At 35.0% G+C, this 18,985-nt stretch overlaps 1 protein-coding gene across 2 annotated transcripts in view; it reads left to right on the forward strand.

The window, feature by feature from the left end:
* Positions 1 to 18,985, forward strand: part of PSAT1 (phospholipid sterol acyl transferase 1) — a 285,872-nt gene that overhangs the window by 209,951 nt on the left and 56,936 nt on the right. For both annotated transcript variants that reach the window (XR_016358477.1, XM_089808807.1), the window contains exon 9: positions 5,897 to 5,994. Coding sequence is in view for 1 of the 2 variants with exons in the window: in XM_089808807.1 (XP_089664933.1) it covers positions 5,897 to 5,994 (98 nt within the window). In the remaining variant the exon portion in view is untranslated. The remainder of the gene's footprint in view (positions 1 to 5,896; positions 5,995 to 18,985) is intronic.

The following is an 18,985-nucleotide window of genomic DNA, read 5'->3' on the forward strand; positions in this document are numbered from 1 at the left end:
CTATCCGGATTCTGAGACAGAATTATATGCAGTTGGTAGCCGATAGAGATTATCTTATGGAGTGGGGCAGTACAGCATATGACGCATTATTGGTCAAGGAAGATGAGGTGAGTGAGCTTACTCAGCAGCTCGAGGCGACTTCTAAAATTCTTGAGAGTACACAGTTGGCTTTCGAGGAGTCACAATTTCATTTGGCTAAGGTGACCGTGAGTTAGAGCAATTGCAGTCTTTACCAAATTCTGTACAGTCACTAGCTATGGTGTCTGGTGATCCGAGGATGTCCATGGTCGAGATTGTCAAAGACAGTGGAGATGGAAATGCATCCATCCTTGATAACATTGGCATATCGGGTTCGTTCCCACTAGAGTCAGGATCAGTTGAGTTGGGTGCTGTAGCAGATTGTTGTGGTATGCTTGACATGGTGGTGGCCTCTAGTATTGATGGCACGGAGACTAGGGATGTTGTATCAAAGATCATGTGTGATATTGGTGAGCCAGCAGTTGGCATGGTTCCTGCTAGTAATAGTACTCCCTTGGTGATGTCTTCGAAGGTAGTAGTCAGTTCCAACATGGTTAATGAACGATTGCAGTCTAAGCCACTGACTAAGATTGGCGCATTCTATCGGCATTATACTGTGAGGTATGCTCATCAATTTACCTTTGATGACCATGTTGATGAGATGATGATACAGAGATGTACTTTGGTTCCTAGTGCTTGTCATCAGTTATGGGACAGTTTGATGCCTTGGGATGAGAGTTGTGATGGGCATGACATGGCGAAAGGTTGTGCGGTTGACAGCCTGATAATACATAACTTAGAGCAGGAGTTTGGGAGTGATGCTTCAGCGGTTGTTGTTATTGATTCTACGCCTTTAGCTATGACATCTCTTGACTTAACTGGTGATCAGTCACAGTGGGCTGTATCACTTGTTCATGGTGAGCTGTTGACTGAGGTTGGTTCTTTTTATCAGCATTATACTGCAGGGTATGTACATCAGTTAGCATTTGATCCTTGTGTTGAGGAGTTGATGGCAGGCAAATTTGGTTTGGGTTCCATTTCTTGTTGTTTATCTTGTGATGTCTTTTCACCATCAACGGTGCATGGGAGTTATGGCTATGAGACAGTGGCCGGTGATCTGCAGAGTTGTGTTGACTGCAGGAGTTGTGCAGTGTGTGGATTCTCCATACTTGGTGCAGTTTCATTCGGGAGCATCCACCATTGTTGCAGAGTTGGATTATACATTCCGTATAGGCCAGTGGGATGCGTTGATGGTATTTACTGTGTTGGCAGCTTGATTTGTCCACTTTACTTGGGTTCTGATGTTCTAAGAGTTTGTGTCGTGGGTTTCTGACTGTGGCAGTTGTGATTTTGGAGTTTGGTTGAGCTGTAATTGTCAATTTGATTATGGATTCCTCTTGGTTAATTTTCAGAGGTTGTTGCAGGAGCCTATGTTGACTGACAGCAATATAGTTCATGACTACATTTGGGATCCAGGTGGATTGATTGGGTTGTTGTTCGACCATTGCTTGGGGACAAGCAATTTTGGGAAGGGCGGACTGTAATGTCCCCTTTTTAGCATTCATAGCATGATGTTGTCGTTAGCCTATTTCCCCACGGTCTCATAGGCTAACCAGGACATTAAAGGGGCTTAGAGGCCATTTGGCCTAAATAGTTTCAGTTGTAGGTCTTTTTGAGGGGTTTTGAGGCAACTTTGGGCACACTTACTATTTATAGTAAGTTATCTTGGATATGGTCGGACATCCAATCGCAGCGGTATGTCGATGGTAATTGTTTAAAATCGGAAAGAAGACTTGTTTATCATTGATAAGATTTGTTACGCATTGATGAAGCTATTTTATAAAGTTAAATTTAAATATTTAACTTTATTAATGTATAGACTATAGTTTGTGGGAAATATTTAAATTAAAAGAGTCCCCTTTATTTTATAACACATTGGAGACATAAGTTACATAAAAGAGAGTGATGTCTTATCCCACATTGAGAAAACGAAGGATGGAGCCCTTGTGAGAACACTATAAAAGAAATGGAAGAGCTTCTTTTAGGCATGCTTGGAAATATCAAAGAAATTGGGGAATTTTCCGATGATTATGTCTCAATAGTTTGAAGGACGAAATCCCTTCAAGCTGGAAATCTTGACGCTATTGAAAGATATGGTCTTGAGATTCAACATAGTAGCAATCCGAAAAAGCAGATACGAAAAAGCAATCCAAAAAAGCGGAATGGAAAAAGCAGGTTGAAAAAGCGGGTACGAAAAAGCAGTCCGAAAAAGCGGAACTGAAAAAGCAGGCCAGAAAAGCAGTTTGAAAAAAGCAAAGCAAAAGGGACAGCATTGAAGGAAATTATTACAGCCATCTACAACCAGGTTTTTTTGTTAGTATTGCTTTTTAGGGTGTTACAAGCTTTCAGCTGTATGTGTGCATTATACTAGCATTATCATTTTGTAATCCATGTAAATGCCAAAGTCTTGGCTATGAGCATTGTATTTTTCATTGCAATTAAGAAGATAATAGTTGCTGGTGACATTTGAGCAATTTAATATCATTATTTATCAGCTAGTTAGTTTGCAAACCAACTATTTGTAAAAATGCCAGTTGGCTGTAGGTGTTCATTTCTCATGCTTAGATCATATATATGCACTGAATATTTTCAAAATTAGTAGCACACTCATGTTAGGTCATTGTGTAGTCCATTGTAGTCTTCTAGCACAAGATTCTCATTGATGCAAATTGAAGAAAAAGTCATTTGAAGCTAGCTGAAATACTATATCAGCCATAAGTCCCTTGCATGTGAATTGTTTGATGAAATTCCTTGAGCTTTCATTAGCATTTTTTGAGGGCAGATTTGAGGAGGGTTATTACAGTGGTATCAGAGCTTGCTTGCAAAGTGTTTGACGAAATGTCAAACAACTGAAGTATAAAGATTTTTGGTGTTTGAAGAAGTTATAACCTATTGGGGTTATTACAGGCAATTGGGTGGGCATGATTAGAAGCTCTGAGTAGGCCTATGCTCTATGCAGATGTGGCAAGTAACTAGATTACCTAGTCTAGGTCACCCGTTTAGCATTTTACTTAGAAGTTATGCATCTTCTTGGGAAGCATCACTTCCAAATGAAATTTCAAATATAATAGTGTCTAATGGACCGAGAGAGCTTTCTTTGTTTCTCTTAAGGTCTGAATTGAGACATCTATCGAAGAGGTAGAGTTTATACAGATTGTGACAAATTACTTTGTAGTAGAATTACCATCCAGAGGGAGTTTAACAGTTTGTCGAGCAATTTTCTTATGTACTAAAGAATAATTGATACACTTGTGAATAGTACAGCCTGAGCCACTTGAGTTGATTCAACTTTCATACTTGGTTGGAATGTGAAAATTTCAATCTATATAACAATATGACAGCTAACATGGGATATGCAAACAAATTCAGCGTACTTGGAACAAGTGGGAATTCTAAATTGTTGGGGGGATAATAACCAATGTTTCAGTCCCATCCTTAGAGGAGAGATGTTGAAGAAGAAACACTGTCGAAGTTCCAATTTGAACCATCCTTAGAGGGGAGATAAGATAAGATAAAATTATTAATGTCCAACAGAATACCACAAAAGGTCTATGGGACTGAGAATTTACAACCAGACAGTTGACAACAGCAGGAGCACTAAACGGTATCCGAGAAAAGCGAACAACAAGAAACAGGAAGAGAGATAATCATAGGGGGTATTATGTGATGTAATATCTGTGGAAATGCCATGATATGATATGGTAGACATCATGTGACGTGATGTCAGTGCTTATACCATAACTAGGATATAAGAATGTCATGTGACTTGATGTTGTCTATATTCCTTGATATCATGAGTTAGGTGGTATCTAAAATGAGTTATACTTAATTATCTTCCCTAGCTAAGAGGAAGTGTTAAGACATTGTAGCTTCGGTCAGATATTTAGGTAATAAATTGTATGACAATAATTCTATCACCTCATATCAAAACATTATCTGCACTTATAGATACTAAGTATATCTATCCTCTCTTAATCATGATCGTACATTCCATTGGTGAGCCTCTTTGTAATCGAGCAAATGATCTATAAGGTTATGGCAGGTCGAAACTAAAGATTACTTTAACTAAGTTGTTAAATATAAAGTCAAGTCATAAGCAGACATGAGACATGTCCACTCATGACATGCCTTCCGTAATCATGCTTCTTTGAGGTAATATTAATATCAAAACGATTAGACCAGGAGAGAATATTGAAATCAATAAATATTCTCCCTTGTTGGAGATTGAAGATAACTACTTCAGATTCAGACCTGTGAGTCTATATTTAGTGTGTTTAATATTGATGAAGCATTATGTCATCATCAAAAAAAAATCTCCATACTATCAGGCTACTAGCCTCAATATTCCATATGGGGATGTCATTGTGGACCTCATTTGCATTTAAATATATCTAGGCTCATCTTGTTTCTTTTGTTTTCTCATTTACTAAGACATTAGATGCATCTCCTTATTGAATTTAAAAGAAATCTAAGTTACCAATTTGGGTTTGGGGATAGGTGCAGGTGCAAGTTTCGGTACATGGGTATGTGAATTCTTTTAGGTGTTTGGGTACATATGGATACGTATTTGTATATATATATATAAAATATGTATTATATATATGAAAAAAAGAGAAATATAGAATTCTAAAACTAAATCATTTCATAGTATGATATTTGATCATTGATCAATGTCAAAAGCCAACGATAAATATTAAATGCGAATTGATAGGTAGAAAAGTATTTGAATAAGCATTATGTACCCATGAGGTACCCTATGTGAAGACATGTACCCACAGACATACCTTAACCTAGTACAAACCCGGTGACTAAGAAAAAATTGCATTTCTAAAATAATTTAAGAATTTTTTTAAGATGCCAATCTTTTTGATGAGAAGTTGCTGGGTAATCACCAATTTTTTGTCGATTTATTTATTTGGCACTTGGGCGATAAGTTGTCGAGTACAAGTAATTCAAGTATGGAACATAGTACATAGTACATCTGTGTGTGCATCATAGATGATCAAGTGCATGTATACCATATTCCTCTTGATAGGTGTTCATGTAACAAACATGGATCTGTTTCACAATCAAAGTTGTCCATACTCTTGGTATGGTTGTACATGATATAGAATCCTAGGGGATCATTTTCAATGGTTTATGTTGTGGTAGATATGGCTCTTATCCTCTAATTATAATTTTACAAGTTATTTATCATTGTGTGGGTTTATTTAATTAGTATAAGAGATGATTTATTGAACTTTGTTTTCTTTACTGAATTTCCTAATCCTCATGTGATGCTCAAATTTATTGATTATTTGGCAGCTTGTGCATCTCTTTCTGTAATAATCTCTCTCTCTTTCTGTATATATATATATATATATATATATATATACATATACATATACATATACATATACATATACATATACATATACATATAGGTATAGACTCCAACATTAGTGTGTTTACGCATTGAGATCTCTTGATTTTCTATTCTTTAATGCTGCGTTGACGTACTTTGAGGGACCAATGGTTAAAGTAGTTTAGTCTTCAGTCTGGCATACTTTTCATACATATACCTAAAAATATCATCAAAGCTGTTATCTGGTGGGACTGTCCGTGAGAAAGGTGTAGTGGCCAATGGACTGCTGGTTGTCTTATGTAGCTTGTAATTTATTTTTTGGTTGCCTGATTTAAATACCTGAATTTTTTAGTTTTCTATAGCGAATTTCCTGGCAAATTGTAAAGAATGCATTTTTTAGGAGAATTATTTTGTCAAAACCCATATTTACGTATGACGAGTATGATGAAAATTTCCCATTTTTAATATTGGCAGGTGGGCTTTCACTTTGCACCCAGTGGGAAACCATACCCTGATAATTGGATCATTACAGATATTATCTATGAGATTGAAGGGGGAACTCTGCAGTCCAGGTTATTATCTTGTTATAAACCCAATTAGAAAAAAGAGTATGGCTGAAGAGAACATTTAGAGCTTTTCCTTTCATTCAGTCTTTTCCATTTGAATTATTTAGTCCATTTATGAGATAAACAAAACTTAAAAACATCTCAGTGACGAGTATTGGGCATTTCTGCTGATTCTACCTTATGGTTATGCTGATTACACCTGTAAGTCTCATAACTTCAATTGGATTAGGCAAAAATCAATGAAGCTCTTGTTGTTGTTTAAGACTCATAAAGATGGAGTGTTGAATCTTATTGGCTTTATTAGGGTTACTGGTAATCCATACAACTTGTATAATGCATTTTTAACCAGTTGCACATCATAGCATTATTTTTTATTGTATATTCACAAAAAAAAAAATGGGGGAAACTTTCTGAGACAAAAGGTGTAAAGTTACTCTTATTTATTAGTTATTTCCTGTTAAAAATATTATTTTCTTGTTAATAGAAAATCAAGGGGAATGAGAGTACAATAGATTGCTCAGCTTGGGGGATCTAAGGATATTGATTTTAAAGATTAGGGAAACTTTGGCCGGCATTCAGATGCTTTGAAAGATTTGTTAAACTTCTATTCCCGCTTGTGGTGACCATAAAAATATTGCATTTCCAAAAATATATCTACAAGATTTTGCAAGGGAACTCTTTAACATAAAAGCTGAATTATGGAAGAAAAACTGAAAATCTTTCAACTAGGAGTTAGTTACTATTGAGTGCATACTTTAATGTGATCCTTCTAATAAAAGCTTATTGTCAGGTAATGTACTTCTTGTCTATCACCTCCTTCATGATATCTGCACATATTGACATACACAAGCATTTGTGACCTGGTAGTAAGTTGTAAAATGAACAAATATGCTAAGTTGATGAGGCCCAGTACAGTAACATGTATGAGTTTTTTATATTTAAAATTTAAAATTTTAGATTCTTTTGAAATTATAAATACAGGAATACTCATAATTGTCAATAGACAAAACAATTGTACACCTCACATTAGAAAAAAAAGAAAGTGCCATTGAAATTCAAAATTCAGTGGTTCGTTCCATGTCAATAGTAAATACACAATAAACATTACAATCAATATTTAATGATATTCATACTGTTCTTCATTGAGAGCATCAAAATCAAAATTCGGTTCAATTTCATTTTAACTACAATCAGCTACCAGCCAATTCTACTAGTGGAACTGAATAAGAAACTCAGAACATTCCCAAAGATCTACTATTTCAGGTGAGAACTATCTATATTTGGTATGAATTTAAATTTTTCGTAAAAAATCTATATTATCATTACATATTTAAGCAAACAAATCCTTATTGCATAGCAAATGCAAAAAGGTTCCCTTATAAACGAAGTAAAACTGCTACTTAGAATATACAGAACTGTGAAAATTTGGAAGCGAGCATTAGTCTGTGTAGTTTTACAGGAAGCATTAAGACAAAGCACGGAAAGGTTTGATGAAAAAATTCATTGTGCAGTGAACCCCACAAATCATCCATTGATTTTTTAAGGAATTAATAAATCAAAATGGTAACCAAATTAGCAATTTAGAAAACCTTTAGAAAAAACAAATTTGGCGCATACAAAGAGAAACATTTGGTGATGTGTTCATCTTGCAATCTTCAATGTATTTAACTCAGCCGTGTTACTCAGAATTGCATTAAAAAACTGTGAATTGAGTCAACCATTCCAACTACCCAAACATAGTGTCCATCAAGCTCACATTCAAGTGTGTATCATACATAAATGGAAGCTTACAGATCTTTTCTCCCTAAATCGTAGAATAGAGAAGAGTATTCCACACAGAAAAAGATTGGGACGTATATAGAAGGCCAGAGTTATTCAAATTATAGAACCAGTGACACCTCCCCAATTTAAAATCCTTTAGGCATGACATGTCAAGATTATGAACAAGTATTGATTCATTTCAACTCAAGATCAAAATATTCTTCTGTATTTATTTTTATGCTGACACCATGTCATCACACAATCTATAAATCATATTTTTCTCCATTTCAAAGCCAAAATCATTTCCCTGACTAGTGCTTACAAGGTATGCATTAGAATCCACTGCGAATTTTTGGATTAATCAAATGAAGAACACAACAAATGCCTCACAGACATTAAATTTTTCTAATGAAAAACCTTCGGTGATTAAGTTTGCATTGAAGTTTTTAGGGAAATTCATTGTGGGTAGCTTTTTTTAGAAGGGCTCGAAATTCATCTTGGTGTGGACAGGAATCATAGTTAGCAGAGTGCTAGATGAATTAATAGGGAGTTTGATGCAGGAAATAACATGTGTCTTATGTGCAAATTCCCAGTTGAAAAGTGGGATTCGACCGGGCTCCTGTCAACCTGCTGAGCAGACGGCTCGTGCTTTCAATATTCTCATTCATTGTCTTCCATGATTGTGCCTGTAATACCCCCAAGAATTCTTGGAACAAAAGGGTAAAACATGAATTGAATAATTTTTTTATAAGCTAATTAACAACATAGAGTGACCAAGTGTAATAATAAAATAGGGAACATGGCATGACTCACAGGTTCACCTACACAAGATAAAGTCTTTCTAACACTTCCAAAGACCCCCAAGAATTAAACATCACTTAGAATCAAAGATTAAATGATCATGAGGATACTCGAAGAAGATCTAGATAACATCCAGAAACCCTAAAGGGGAGATACTGAACTTTTTATCCCAAGCAGGATTTTTTTTCAAGCACAAAATAAAAGTTCTTAATATGGTTAAACATACATGTCCATTTCCAACTAACCATAGCATAATCAAAGTAGTAAACAGCCACCCTCAAACGGTCTTGCAAGAGACAAGGGCTCAAGGTTACAATCATACGTCCATAGGACACCATGCTGAAGGCCAAAAGATGAATCCTTAAATTTGGTTGTCTGAGATCTTTGGAAAACCTCCAAAGTCTGAATCTTTATCTTAACTCACAAAGAGCTGAAACCCATCTCAAATGAATTGTCGTATATATAAAATATATCTTAAGTAAAAGAAGAGCAGACTTATACTTAAATGATATATTTTATATACAGTCCTGGTGCTTGTGAATGTTATTAAACTTATAATCAGACTGTGAAATTGATATGAATAAATATGAACATAATACTGACTCTCTTGTGAATTGTTTTGCAGATACTTTTATCAACTATAGAAAGAATGTTGTAATAGTCAAGATTCCAATTTGAGTGTCTATATTGAAGTCGACTGCTCTGCTATTGTCAATCTGTAGGGAGAGGACAATTATTTGATTTCGACATCTTTCCTCTTACATTCAGTCAATATAAATATAGTACTCAAGGGGCTTAATCACGGACAGACATGACAGTTCGGTGAAGAGTCTCATTGAAGAGACACAATGTCTAAACTTAACTAATTCAAATGACCAGATTATGATTGGGTGTAATCATACGTCAAGTGAACTAGTAATCCCTATGATTATCGGGCATGTTAATATGCAATAAGATAATCATTTGGCACCCTGATCTGATGACTAAATAGGATCATTCGCTTGATCCATATAAATGCATTCAAGATCAAAATAATAAGGAATTCGCAACCTGATTATAAGAGAAAGATAATCAAATATTCATACTTGGTTCGATCAGATTAATTTCAAGGAAAAATCTCAAAGAGTTTTATAACAGAGTAGATCATATGAATGTATATGTTTGTGAATGTATATCAGTTCACATGGTTAACTCATAGACATGCACATACATACACATATATTCTGCTAATTGATATTTCTTTGAATTCTGACCAAGGCTATAGTTTCTCAACACTCTCTCTTAGCTAGGGAAGATAACAAGGTATGAATAGGTTAAGATATCACCTAACATGTAATATCAAGGAGTATACAAAATATCAAGTCAGCATGATATTTGTATATCCTAGTTATGGTATGTGCACTGACACTACATTCCATGATGTCTACCATAACATGCCATGGCATGTCCACAGACAATATGTCACATAATTTCCACCATGATTATCTCATTAAGACCATATTGATCTACAACGAATATAAAGTTAGCATGATATCGATCAACAAGTCCAAGAGATATTAACTATCAAGACATTTCCATGAATATTAAGTCAACATGATATTCATCATGATAGTACACATTGTAAAGTCGTCAAGTCATAAAGGCACACATATGACAAAAGAATTTACAAATTAAACATCTTTAATATATGTAATAGTACAAATAAAATAATTTTGAGACTTAGTCTCAATAAATTACAGCTCAACCATACCAACTTTCTTTCTGAAGTGTTCCACTTTAACTTTGGAGAGTGGTTTGGTGAGAATGTCTATTGTTTGATCGCTTGTACTAATATACTCCAGTTGGATTGCATTCTTTTCAACCATATCCCTCACATAGTGATAAGGAATCTCTATATGCTTGGACCGATCATGGAATACAAGATTCAGAGAAAGTTTGATACAACTTTGATTGTTGCAATAGATAGGGGTTCGCCAAATAGTCCCACAATCAACTTTCTGAGCATTACTGCTTCTCTAGCCCCATAGAGGCTACAATATATTCTGCTTCTGTAAAACTTTGTGCTATTGAATACTATTTTGTGTTTATCCAAGAACTAATGGCTGATCCCAAACTGAAGTAATATCTTGAGGTACTTTTTCGATTAGTCACACTTCCAACCCAATGTGAGTTTTTCTATTTGTTGATGTTTTGATTTTCCTCTTGATGCTCCCTCTGATTCTCAAAATCAGGTTGGTTTTCATTTGAAACTTCTTCAAGATACTACCTTTGAGTCTCAGGAGAAGAGTCTATTTCCATGGAGGTTAGGGCACGAAAGTGTATATGCCCTAATCTTCTAGGCTAGTCTTGTTGGAGTCATAAGTTCCATGAATGAGTGCTTGTTTAGTCTCCATGTAGAGTTTGTATAGGTATCCTTGTCTTTTACCTATAGTTTTGGCTTTCTTAAATGTAGCGTTCTTAGGCCATGCTAGAACTTTCCCATCCATGAATGCGACTCGGTATCCATTATCTTCTAGGGAAAATATTGATGCTAAATTTCTTTTGATTCCAAGTACAAATAATACATCTTGAAGTTGGATAGTGATGCTTGATTCTAATTTGATGTTAGAGGTTCCCACTCCTCTTACAGAATATGCAGAATCATTTCCAATAGTTACCTCTTCCTTAATCTTTTCCACCAGAGTGTCTAGATGTTCTCAAAATTCGGTGATATATCTAGATGACCTTCTATCAAACACCCAAGTATTGAATTTATTTGATATATGATTTGACAGTGCTGAATAGAATAGGAACTTCTCAAAATCTTCTTCTGTATTTGTTTCTCTAACTTCAGCATAGGATACTTGTTTCTCTAACTTCAGCATAGGCATTTGGCAGTATAGTGACCGTTTCGATCACATCTAAAATACTGAATTTGTGAAACATCTTTATTTTGTCTGAACCTTTTCCAATATAAATTTTCTTCCTTTTTTTATGATGGTTGGTATTCAAAACATCAATGTCTTCATTTATGGATTTTTGTTTGTTTCCTCTTGCTAATTGTCTAGCTTCTTCTTGTAGACAATTAGATCTTAGACGGTCTAACTATGGGAGTTTTGACCTTGCACTTAATGTTTGACAATTGAACCCTTAATACTATTATTCTAATGAAGTAGGCATTCACAAATTCACCTTTGATTTATACTTATGTGATTAAATTGAGTTTTGAGTGCAAGGGTTCTATTGATATTGTTTATCTCAAATGTGTTCTCTAGAGATTTGAGCATGAGGTACACAGTTGTTTGTTTCACTAACATAGGTACTATGGGGTCCTTTATAGAATCCATTATTAATTTCATAGCTTTCTTATTATTTCCAATCCATTGGGATTTTTTTGTTTCATCTTTAGGTTCTGTCCTTTTGTCCTTTACATGTGAGTCTAACTTGCACTCTTCTAATATCATCATTATCCTTAGCTTCCATGCAATAAAGTTGTTGGCCCCTTCTAGGCAATCCTCAAATCTCATTGTGTTTGTTGAGGGATGGAGAAGTGACTGTACTTATCAAGGTAGTTGATCTAATTTCTTAAGTTTAACTTTGATCTTATTGACCATGCTCTGATACCATGTGAATGTTATTAAACTTATAATCAGACTGTGAACCTGATATGAATAAATAATACTGAATCAGTCGTGAATTGTTTTGCAGATACTTTTACCAACTATAGAAGGAATATTGTAATACACAAGGTTCCAACTATGTTGATGTTTGATAGCTTCAGTCACATTAACCTATTATGTGTGTTCTTTGTATTTGAGATATAAGGTTATTGTTATATGAGAAAAAATAATTATAGATATGTTTATATGATTAAATTTATTTTTATATTAGGCAAGAGCCTACAACACAACAATAAATTGTGAGCCTCTTATCGAAGAGGTCTTGGGTTCAAATCTACTTGTGCTTAATAAAATAATAATTAATAATAATACATAATAATTAATCTTGGCTTCGGCCTCTTACCAATCAAAAAATAAATAAATTTATTTTTATATTAATTATCTAATTAATGAATAGACATCTCCTATGAAGGGACATGTCTATTCATGGCCTATTCTCTATATATAAATTTAAGAGGATGTTGCATTTGGAATACACATCTAATAAGGCAATGCTTAATATATTTGTTGCAAATCCATGAAAATTCAACATGGTATCAGAGCCATGGTTGGAAATGCATACTACTAAGCATGGATACTATGTCCAAAACAATAAGGTAGAAGTGAAGGGAGTTGTAGTGGTTAGTGTGAGTATTTCTAGAGAGGTTGTACCAACCTTTGCTCGAGTCTTGTTGCATACATCCTTGGGACAACACTTATTCCGTCCTCTTTTACGGACTGAGATAATCCAAGTAGCTAATCGTCGTTCTTGGCATGATGCATCAAAATTAACAGCTGATGTTTTTGAACTTTACAAAGCCCCATTGCGAGTTGAAGGATGGGATAAAGCAATTGCAGAAGTCAACAGATTGTCTATAGGAACTATGCTCTCAGCAAGCCATGCCTCGGTTTTGTTGAAACTAGTGCAAGGCCTACCGATACTGGTAACAGTTGGGTTAGAAGATATTTTAGTCTCCTTATGATCTTCCTAGCTTCTAGCATCTAAGATCTCTAATTCTAAACTAGATGTGATTTCTGGTGCGGGCATCTCACTCATGAAGAGTGTCCAAAAGAATTGTTAGCAACTACAGTACCTTTTGTCTCTAACTTGCGCATGGAGTTAATTTGCCAGTCAAATTCCTATCTAATGAATAAAGATAAGAGTTCTGTGAGAGTTTTGATGCTTTGATTGATGACTTCAGCACTTCTAAATGGACACTTTAGTAAAAAAATGGAGCAAGTGCATGATGCTTGTCATTTTGAATAAAGCAATAGTTTGATTTAAAGAAAAAGCAGATGAACCCAGCTTGCTATTGAATTAACTATTTTACTGAAATCAGAGAAGGATATGGTTTGAGACAGAGGGAGTTGCATTTAATTCCAAAGAAGTTTAAGTAGAGTTTTCTAGCAAAGGATACAATTTTTGCAATCCACTATTGCACAGAAGGGTGTCCTTGCTACACGGATTATGATTCTCAAAAGTCATTCCCATTACAGATGAAAATGGTAGCATCCAACATGCGCGGGTGATAGAAGTTATTTTATAGAAAATGTAAATAATAAGGAATCAATTTCTTTAATGAATCGAGGCGACCATGTGGATGGGGTTTGGAAAGTAGAGATGGCCAATGACCACCCAAATGTCATTCACAACTTTATTATCAGTGAACACCTAAGAATAAGGTAATATAAAAATATTTTTCTAATAAGGTGAGTATGCTTTATTTATTTGAATGATTATTAATTCAAATAAATGTCTATTCATGATAATATTATAATGGGAGAAATCCTTAATATTATTATTAGAAATATAAAATGGAATGGAATTCATAATAATGCTGAATATATGTAAGAATTTTATTTTAATAAGAATAGAATAACAATATTATTTGGAGAATAGAGATGATATTATTATTTGTTAATATCATTATTATTATTAGAAAAACTAAATATTATTATTGTCCTTGAGCAATGTTACTGGACTCAAACTCGCCTCTGACTTGGAAAGTCAAAATCAGACTCGGACTCGAAAAATTGAAAAACCCATGGAATTCAAAGATTTTTAAGGATTTTAAGATTTTTTCATGCATCTTTTAGTCAATTAACATCAGACACGCAATAATTGAGATAAATAAAAGCTACTTAATACACATAAACAATTTTGCACAGATCACATAAGTATAAAAGCGAATTTCTAAAGGAAAAACAATTAATAACACAATATAAAGTAATAAACATAGTGTCACTGCAGTGTCATTTCTACAATATTCATGGATTACAAAATCTATGGTATCAAAAGTTCAAAACATATATCAAAATAACAACTAGAGTGTAGAACAGTAGAAGACTAAGGCTCATAGTAGCCTATGTCCTACGAGTACGCTTAAGATAAGTCAGGGAAGACTATAGAGCCATCCTCTCTCCCTCTATTTGAGGCTGAACCTTATCCTCATCCTCATCCTCATCCTTACCCACATAATCCTCATCATCAGACTCAGATCCATCACTCCTAGCTTGAGGGTTTTGCACTCTGTCTCCTTGTGCTTTAGTCTCCTCGACTGCCATCACTACTGCCTTAGCCTCTCGATCCACTTGATCAACCCACTCGACATCTTCGTCACTAAACATAGGATCAACAATCTTTGTGTTCCACTCTGCATGTGGATCAATATTCTCTAATATAATTGATGATGTATCAGTGCCCAAGATCTCTCTATGGCGAAGGCGAAAGTTGTAGTGAACAAAGACAAGATCATTTAATTTTTGCACTACCAACCTATTGTGCTTCTTTGAGTGTATATGCTCGAATAGAATCCAATTACGTTCACATCCTGATGCACTCTATGGCTGGCTGAAGATACGAATCACAATCCTCTGTAAATTTGGCACCTTAGTGCCAAACGTCTCCCACCATGCATCTGAAACAATTTTTTTTTAAATCAATTCAATAACTTTGACTTTATCAAATTAAAATGGTAATAGAATTAGAAATTAGGATGTAGAATCATAGATTTTTACCAGGCATCAGTACTGTCTTATTTTTCTTGCACAAGTCTCGTGCAAATAAGTCCCCTTGAGCTTTCTTAAATAATTCAATCTCACAGACTATTATTGTTCCAACTCTTGAATCAGGTGACATTCTTTATACAACGTCATAGAGGCCACTTCACACCTCATCATTAGCCTTGAAATGTGGGCTGAATTGGTATGTTGGATTAAGAAAATAGGGCGTTACATGTATAGGCCTGTGAAATAGATAATGCCAACGTCTATCAATGACATCCCATATAGGCCCATACCTATCTTGATTCCTTGCAAAAGAAGAGTGAGTGGCTTCTACCCTATCCATGCTCTCATAAATGTAGCCTATTGAGGGCTTCTCTCCATCAACAATTCATAGGAGAACAACAAGTGGTTTTATGAATTGCATTCATTATGAAAGTTGAAAGAGAAACAATCAGCTTTAAGTTTTTCTTTAAAAAATGAACAACAATTTATAACATAATTTCATAACAAAAAAGTTGAAATGAGTACAAAAAGAAAAATCACCATCATAATCTCCGCATCGGTGTCCAAAAGGAAGCCTCATCAAAAATGCGATCTATTGTATCAGCGCCTGCAGTGGTCTTTGGTTATGGCGACGTGATCCACTCTTCACAAACATGCGTCTCAAACCTCCCTTTGAATCAAGCAAGGAATGCGATGTGAGAAAATTGGTTGCAAATCTAGTGAGCCCTCAATGAGACAACTCCTTTTGTACTATGTATTTCCTCATGAGGTTGAGGACCCATGTATGATTATATATGAATTTGCATACACTCCTTGCTCTATAATTGTTTTTATCCAAGGGAGTTTACCAAGATCCCCTAACATGAGGTCAATGTAGTAAGCAGCACAAGTGGTCCAAAATAAGTGAGGGTGTCTCTCCATAAGTAACTTTCTTGCAGCAACATAATTTGTTGCATTATCTGTAACCATTTGCACCGCATTCTCCTCACCCATGTCCTTTATCACTTCATTTATTACTTCACAAAGATATTCAACATTCTTTGTTTTTCCTTAAGCATTAGTTGATTTCAAAAAAACCATGGCATTTGAAGAAGATGAAACAAATTAGTATAATGATCAATGATCAATCATAAATTCATAATCTATAAACTTAATCATTTAATCAAGATTCTAAATTTTTAAGTACAAGTTCTACTTCTAAATTTTTAATGTGTATAATTACGTGATGAGGAGACAAGAAAGTTGAGAAGTGTTCTACTCCTATTAGTCTAACCATCAGTCATGATGGTGCAACCCTTTGTCTTCCACACCTCATGTTGCTCCTTGATTGGGTCAAAATAGAGCCTCCTAGCTCGTCAACACTAGGGTCTTTGAACCCCGGACCACAAATAGTAACAATACCGATTGCAATTTGCCAATAAAGGGACCTAAAACAAATTAAAATAAACAAAATAAGCATATTGTGTCTCTTGAAACTTGAAAGCAAAATAGGTAAGACAAATTAGATAAATAAGTACCTTGCTGCATTGACTGAATTGTTGTTGTAGATGAAGAAGTCTCCAAGTGCCAATTTTGCATTATCATGCTTCTCTTTGTTCCAACCCATGCTCTCAAGTGATGGTTGTGCACCTGGAGTCATGCGTGAAACAAAGATGGAATCAAGTGCGGATATTTTCTTACGAATGCGAGGCCTAATGGTCACACTCGTAGAAGTAGTGGCAGTAGTAGGTTTAGTAGGGGATAATGGAGAGCGAAAACTAGAAGATCCCTCTCGAGCTAGTTGTGCCATTTCTTCTTGTTGCTTCTTTTTCAATACTTTTTTCTCCATTTTTGTCTCTAGAAGAGCTTGCATGTCTCGCATAACATCTTGGGGTACTTGTTTGCATTTTTTAGCATCACTCTTAGGTATATGTGCTAGGTGATACTTCAATCTATTTATGCCTCCCCCGATATATATTATACTGCAATGCCAACATATAACAACTCACATTTTGTGGCCCGAGATGGCATGTTTCCAAGCCCTATCCCTAGTTATTGCAGTTGGCTCTGCATCAGGGTTACATGCAGCCCTAGTTCCACTTCCACAAGGCTCACCTTGAGGCATGATGAATATGAATATATTATATATATTCATAAGTTAGCATCAAATCAAATTTTTAAACTTTAGGGCCTTCTTACTTATCAAGTTTGTCACCGAGATAAATTAGAATAAATCTAAATAGTAGATACTAGAAGTAGAGACTAAAACAAATGTAAACAATATGGAAAGTTAAAAATATGAATGTATGTAACAAACGAATTTTCCTAACCAATTTAAATACTTAATAACTGATTCCATTTCACATGAAAAAGATTTCCATTAATTATTTTAACTAGAAAGAAGTAACTACTTCCTCTTCTATATTCAATTGTTGATATGAAATAAATAAATGAATACGTTGCTAACATTTTAATCATTCTAACTGATAATATGTTCAGCTGAAAGTAAAGTAACAACTATCTTCTTTATCAACTAATTTCTTCAATCTAATTGATAACATGTTCAGCTGAAAGTAAAGTAACAACTATCCATTTATTCTTCTATGAATCTAAAGGTTAAGGTGCAAAAGAAAGCATACAGAAAATAATGGAGGAATCCGTTTGTCATGTTGTTCAAGCCTCAACATTGGTGAGAGGAGAAGCATTGACATAGGCTTAACCTCGCAACTGCGGACCATACTTATCCCCCCAACTGCAGACCATACTTATCCCACACATCCTAACTTAATAGAACGACCCTCCCTACCTCGAAATCGGGCATGGGATGTTTTTAAGTCCAACCATCCGAGCTACCTGGTGGTTTGAGTGTCCCATCAGTTATTCCTAAATAACTGAAGCTTATGGACAAACAAAAAGATCTAATGATTGGCACATATGCCTATAACTACCTTGGCCAAGGATTTCATTTTGGGTTCGTAAACACGATCTCCACCACTTGACTTGACAACCAATTTCATTATCAGGACATGCATGAGCTATTATGTGTTTTTATTACATAGTTATCTGATTTCATTCTTGATTCTTGCAGGTTATATTCACCTCTTCACTATTCATGGCTTCTTTGCTGGTGAATCCCAAGTGCTTGAGAGATTATATCCATTCCATCTTATTTACACCTCTGCAATAATGTATGAAAAGAAATAGTAATATTATGGACAGGATCATTGACTCATGGATTTTATTATAGTTTTCCATCCTCCATATCCATAACTGAGGCAATCTCATGGTTATTTGGTAGTAAGCAAGTGACATGATATCAATTCCTTATGAAGTTTCGACTAAGGAAGCTATGTTTTCTATATTGTATATTACATTTAGATTAGTATTCAAATTCGACAGTAGTATTAACATCAACAAGGATAGATGTACGAAACAGAGCACAAACTTGATGTAACATTGAGAATAGAAGAAAAGATAGAACAGGCAAGCAATGGAATGAACTTAGCATGACTCACGTGACCCGTAGCAAGATATTTCTTCCTCCCGCGGCCGGAATTAAATAACTTCTACGGTTTCCTTTGCTCTGTACTCGTTGACGGACGAGAAAGGAAAGAAGGATTCAATTTAGAATGGTAAGATATAAATCCAATGTCGTTCTGAGAATAACTTGGCTTGCTAAGCAACATGCAGATGTAAGGATAGAGGTAATGCAGTTAGAAAAGGAGTTGTGTCAAATATGATCAATGATATTCTATTAAATGGCTAGCCTTGGCTCTTCGACTACCTTCGGTTATCAAGAAGGCCATTCG

Source organism: Cupressus sempervirens, chromosome 11 (genome assembly GCF_028749045.1).
Source record: "Cupressus sempervirens isolate cs-2001-9-10 chromosome 11, ASM2874904v1, whole genome shotgun sequence".
Lineage (NCBI taxonomy): Eukaryota > Viridiplantae > Streptophyta > Pinopsida > Cupressales > Cupressaceae > Cupressus > Cupressus sempervirens.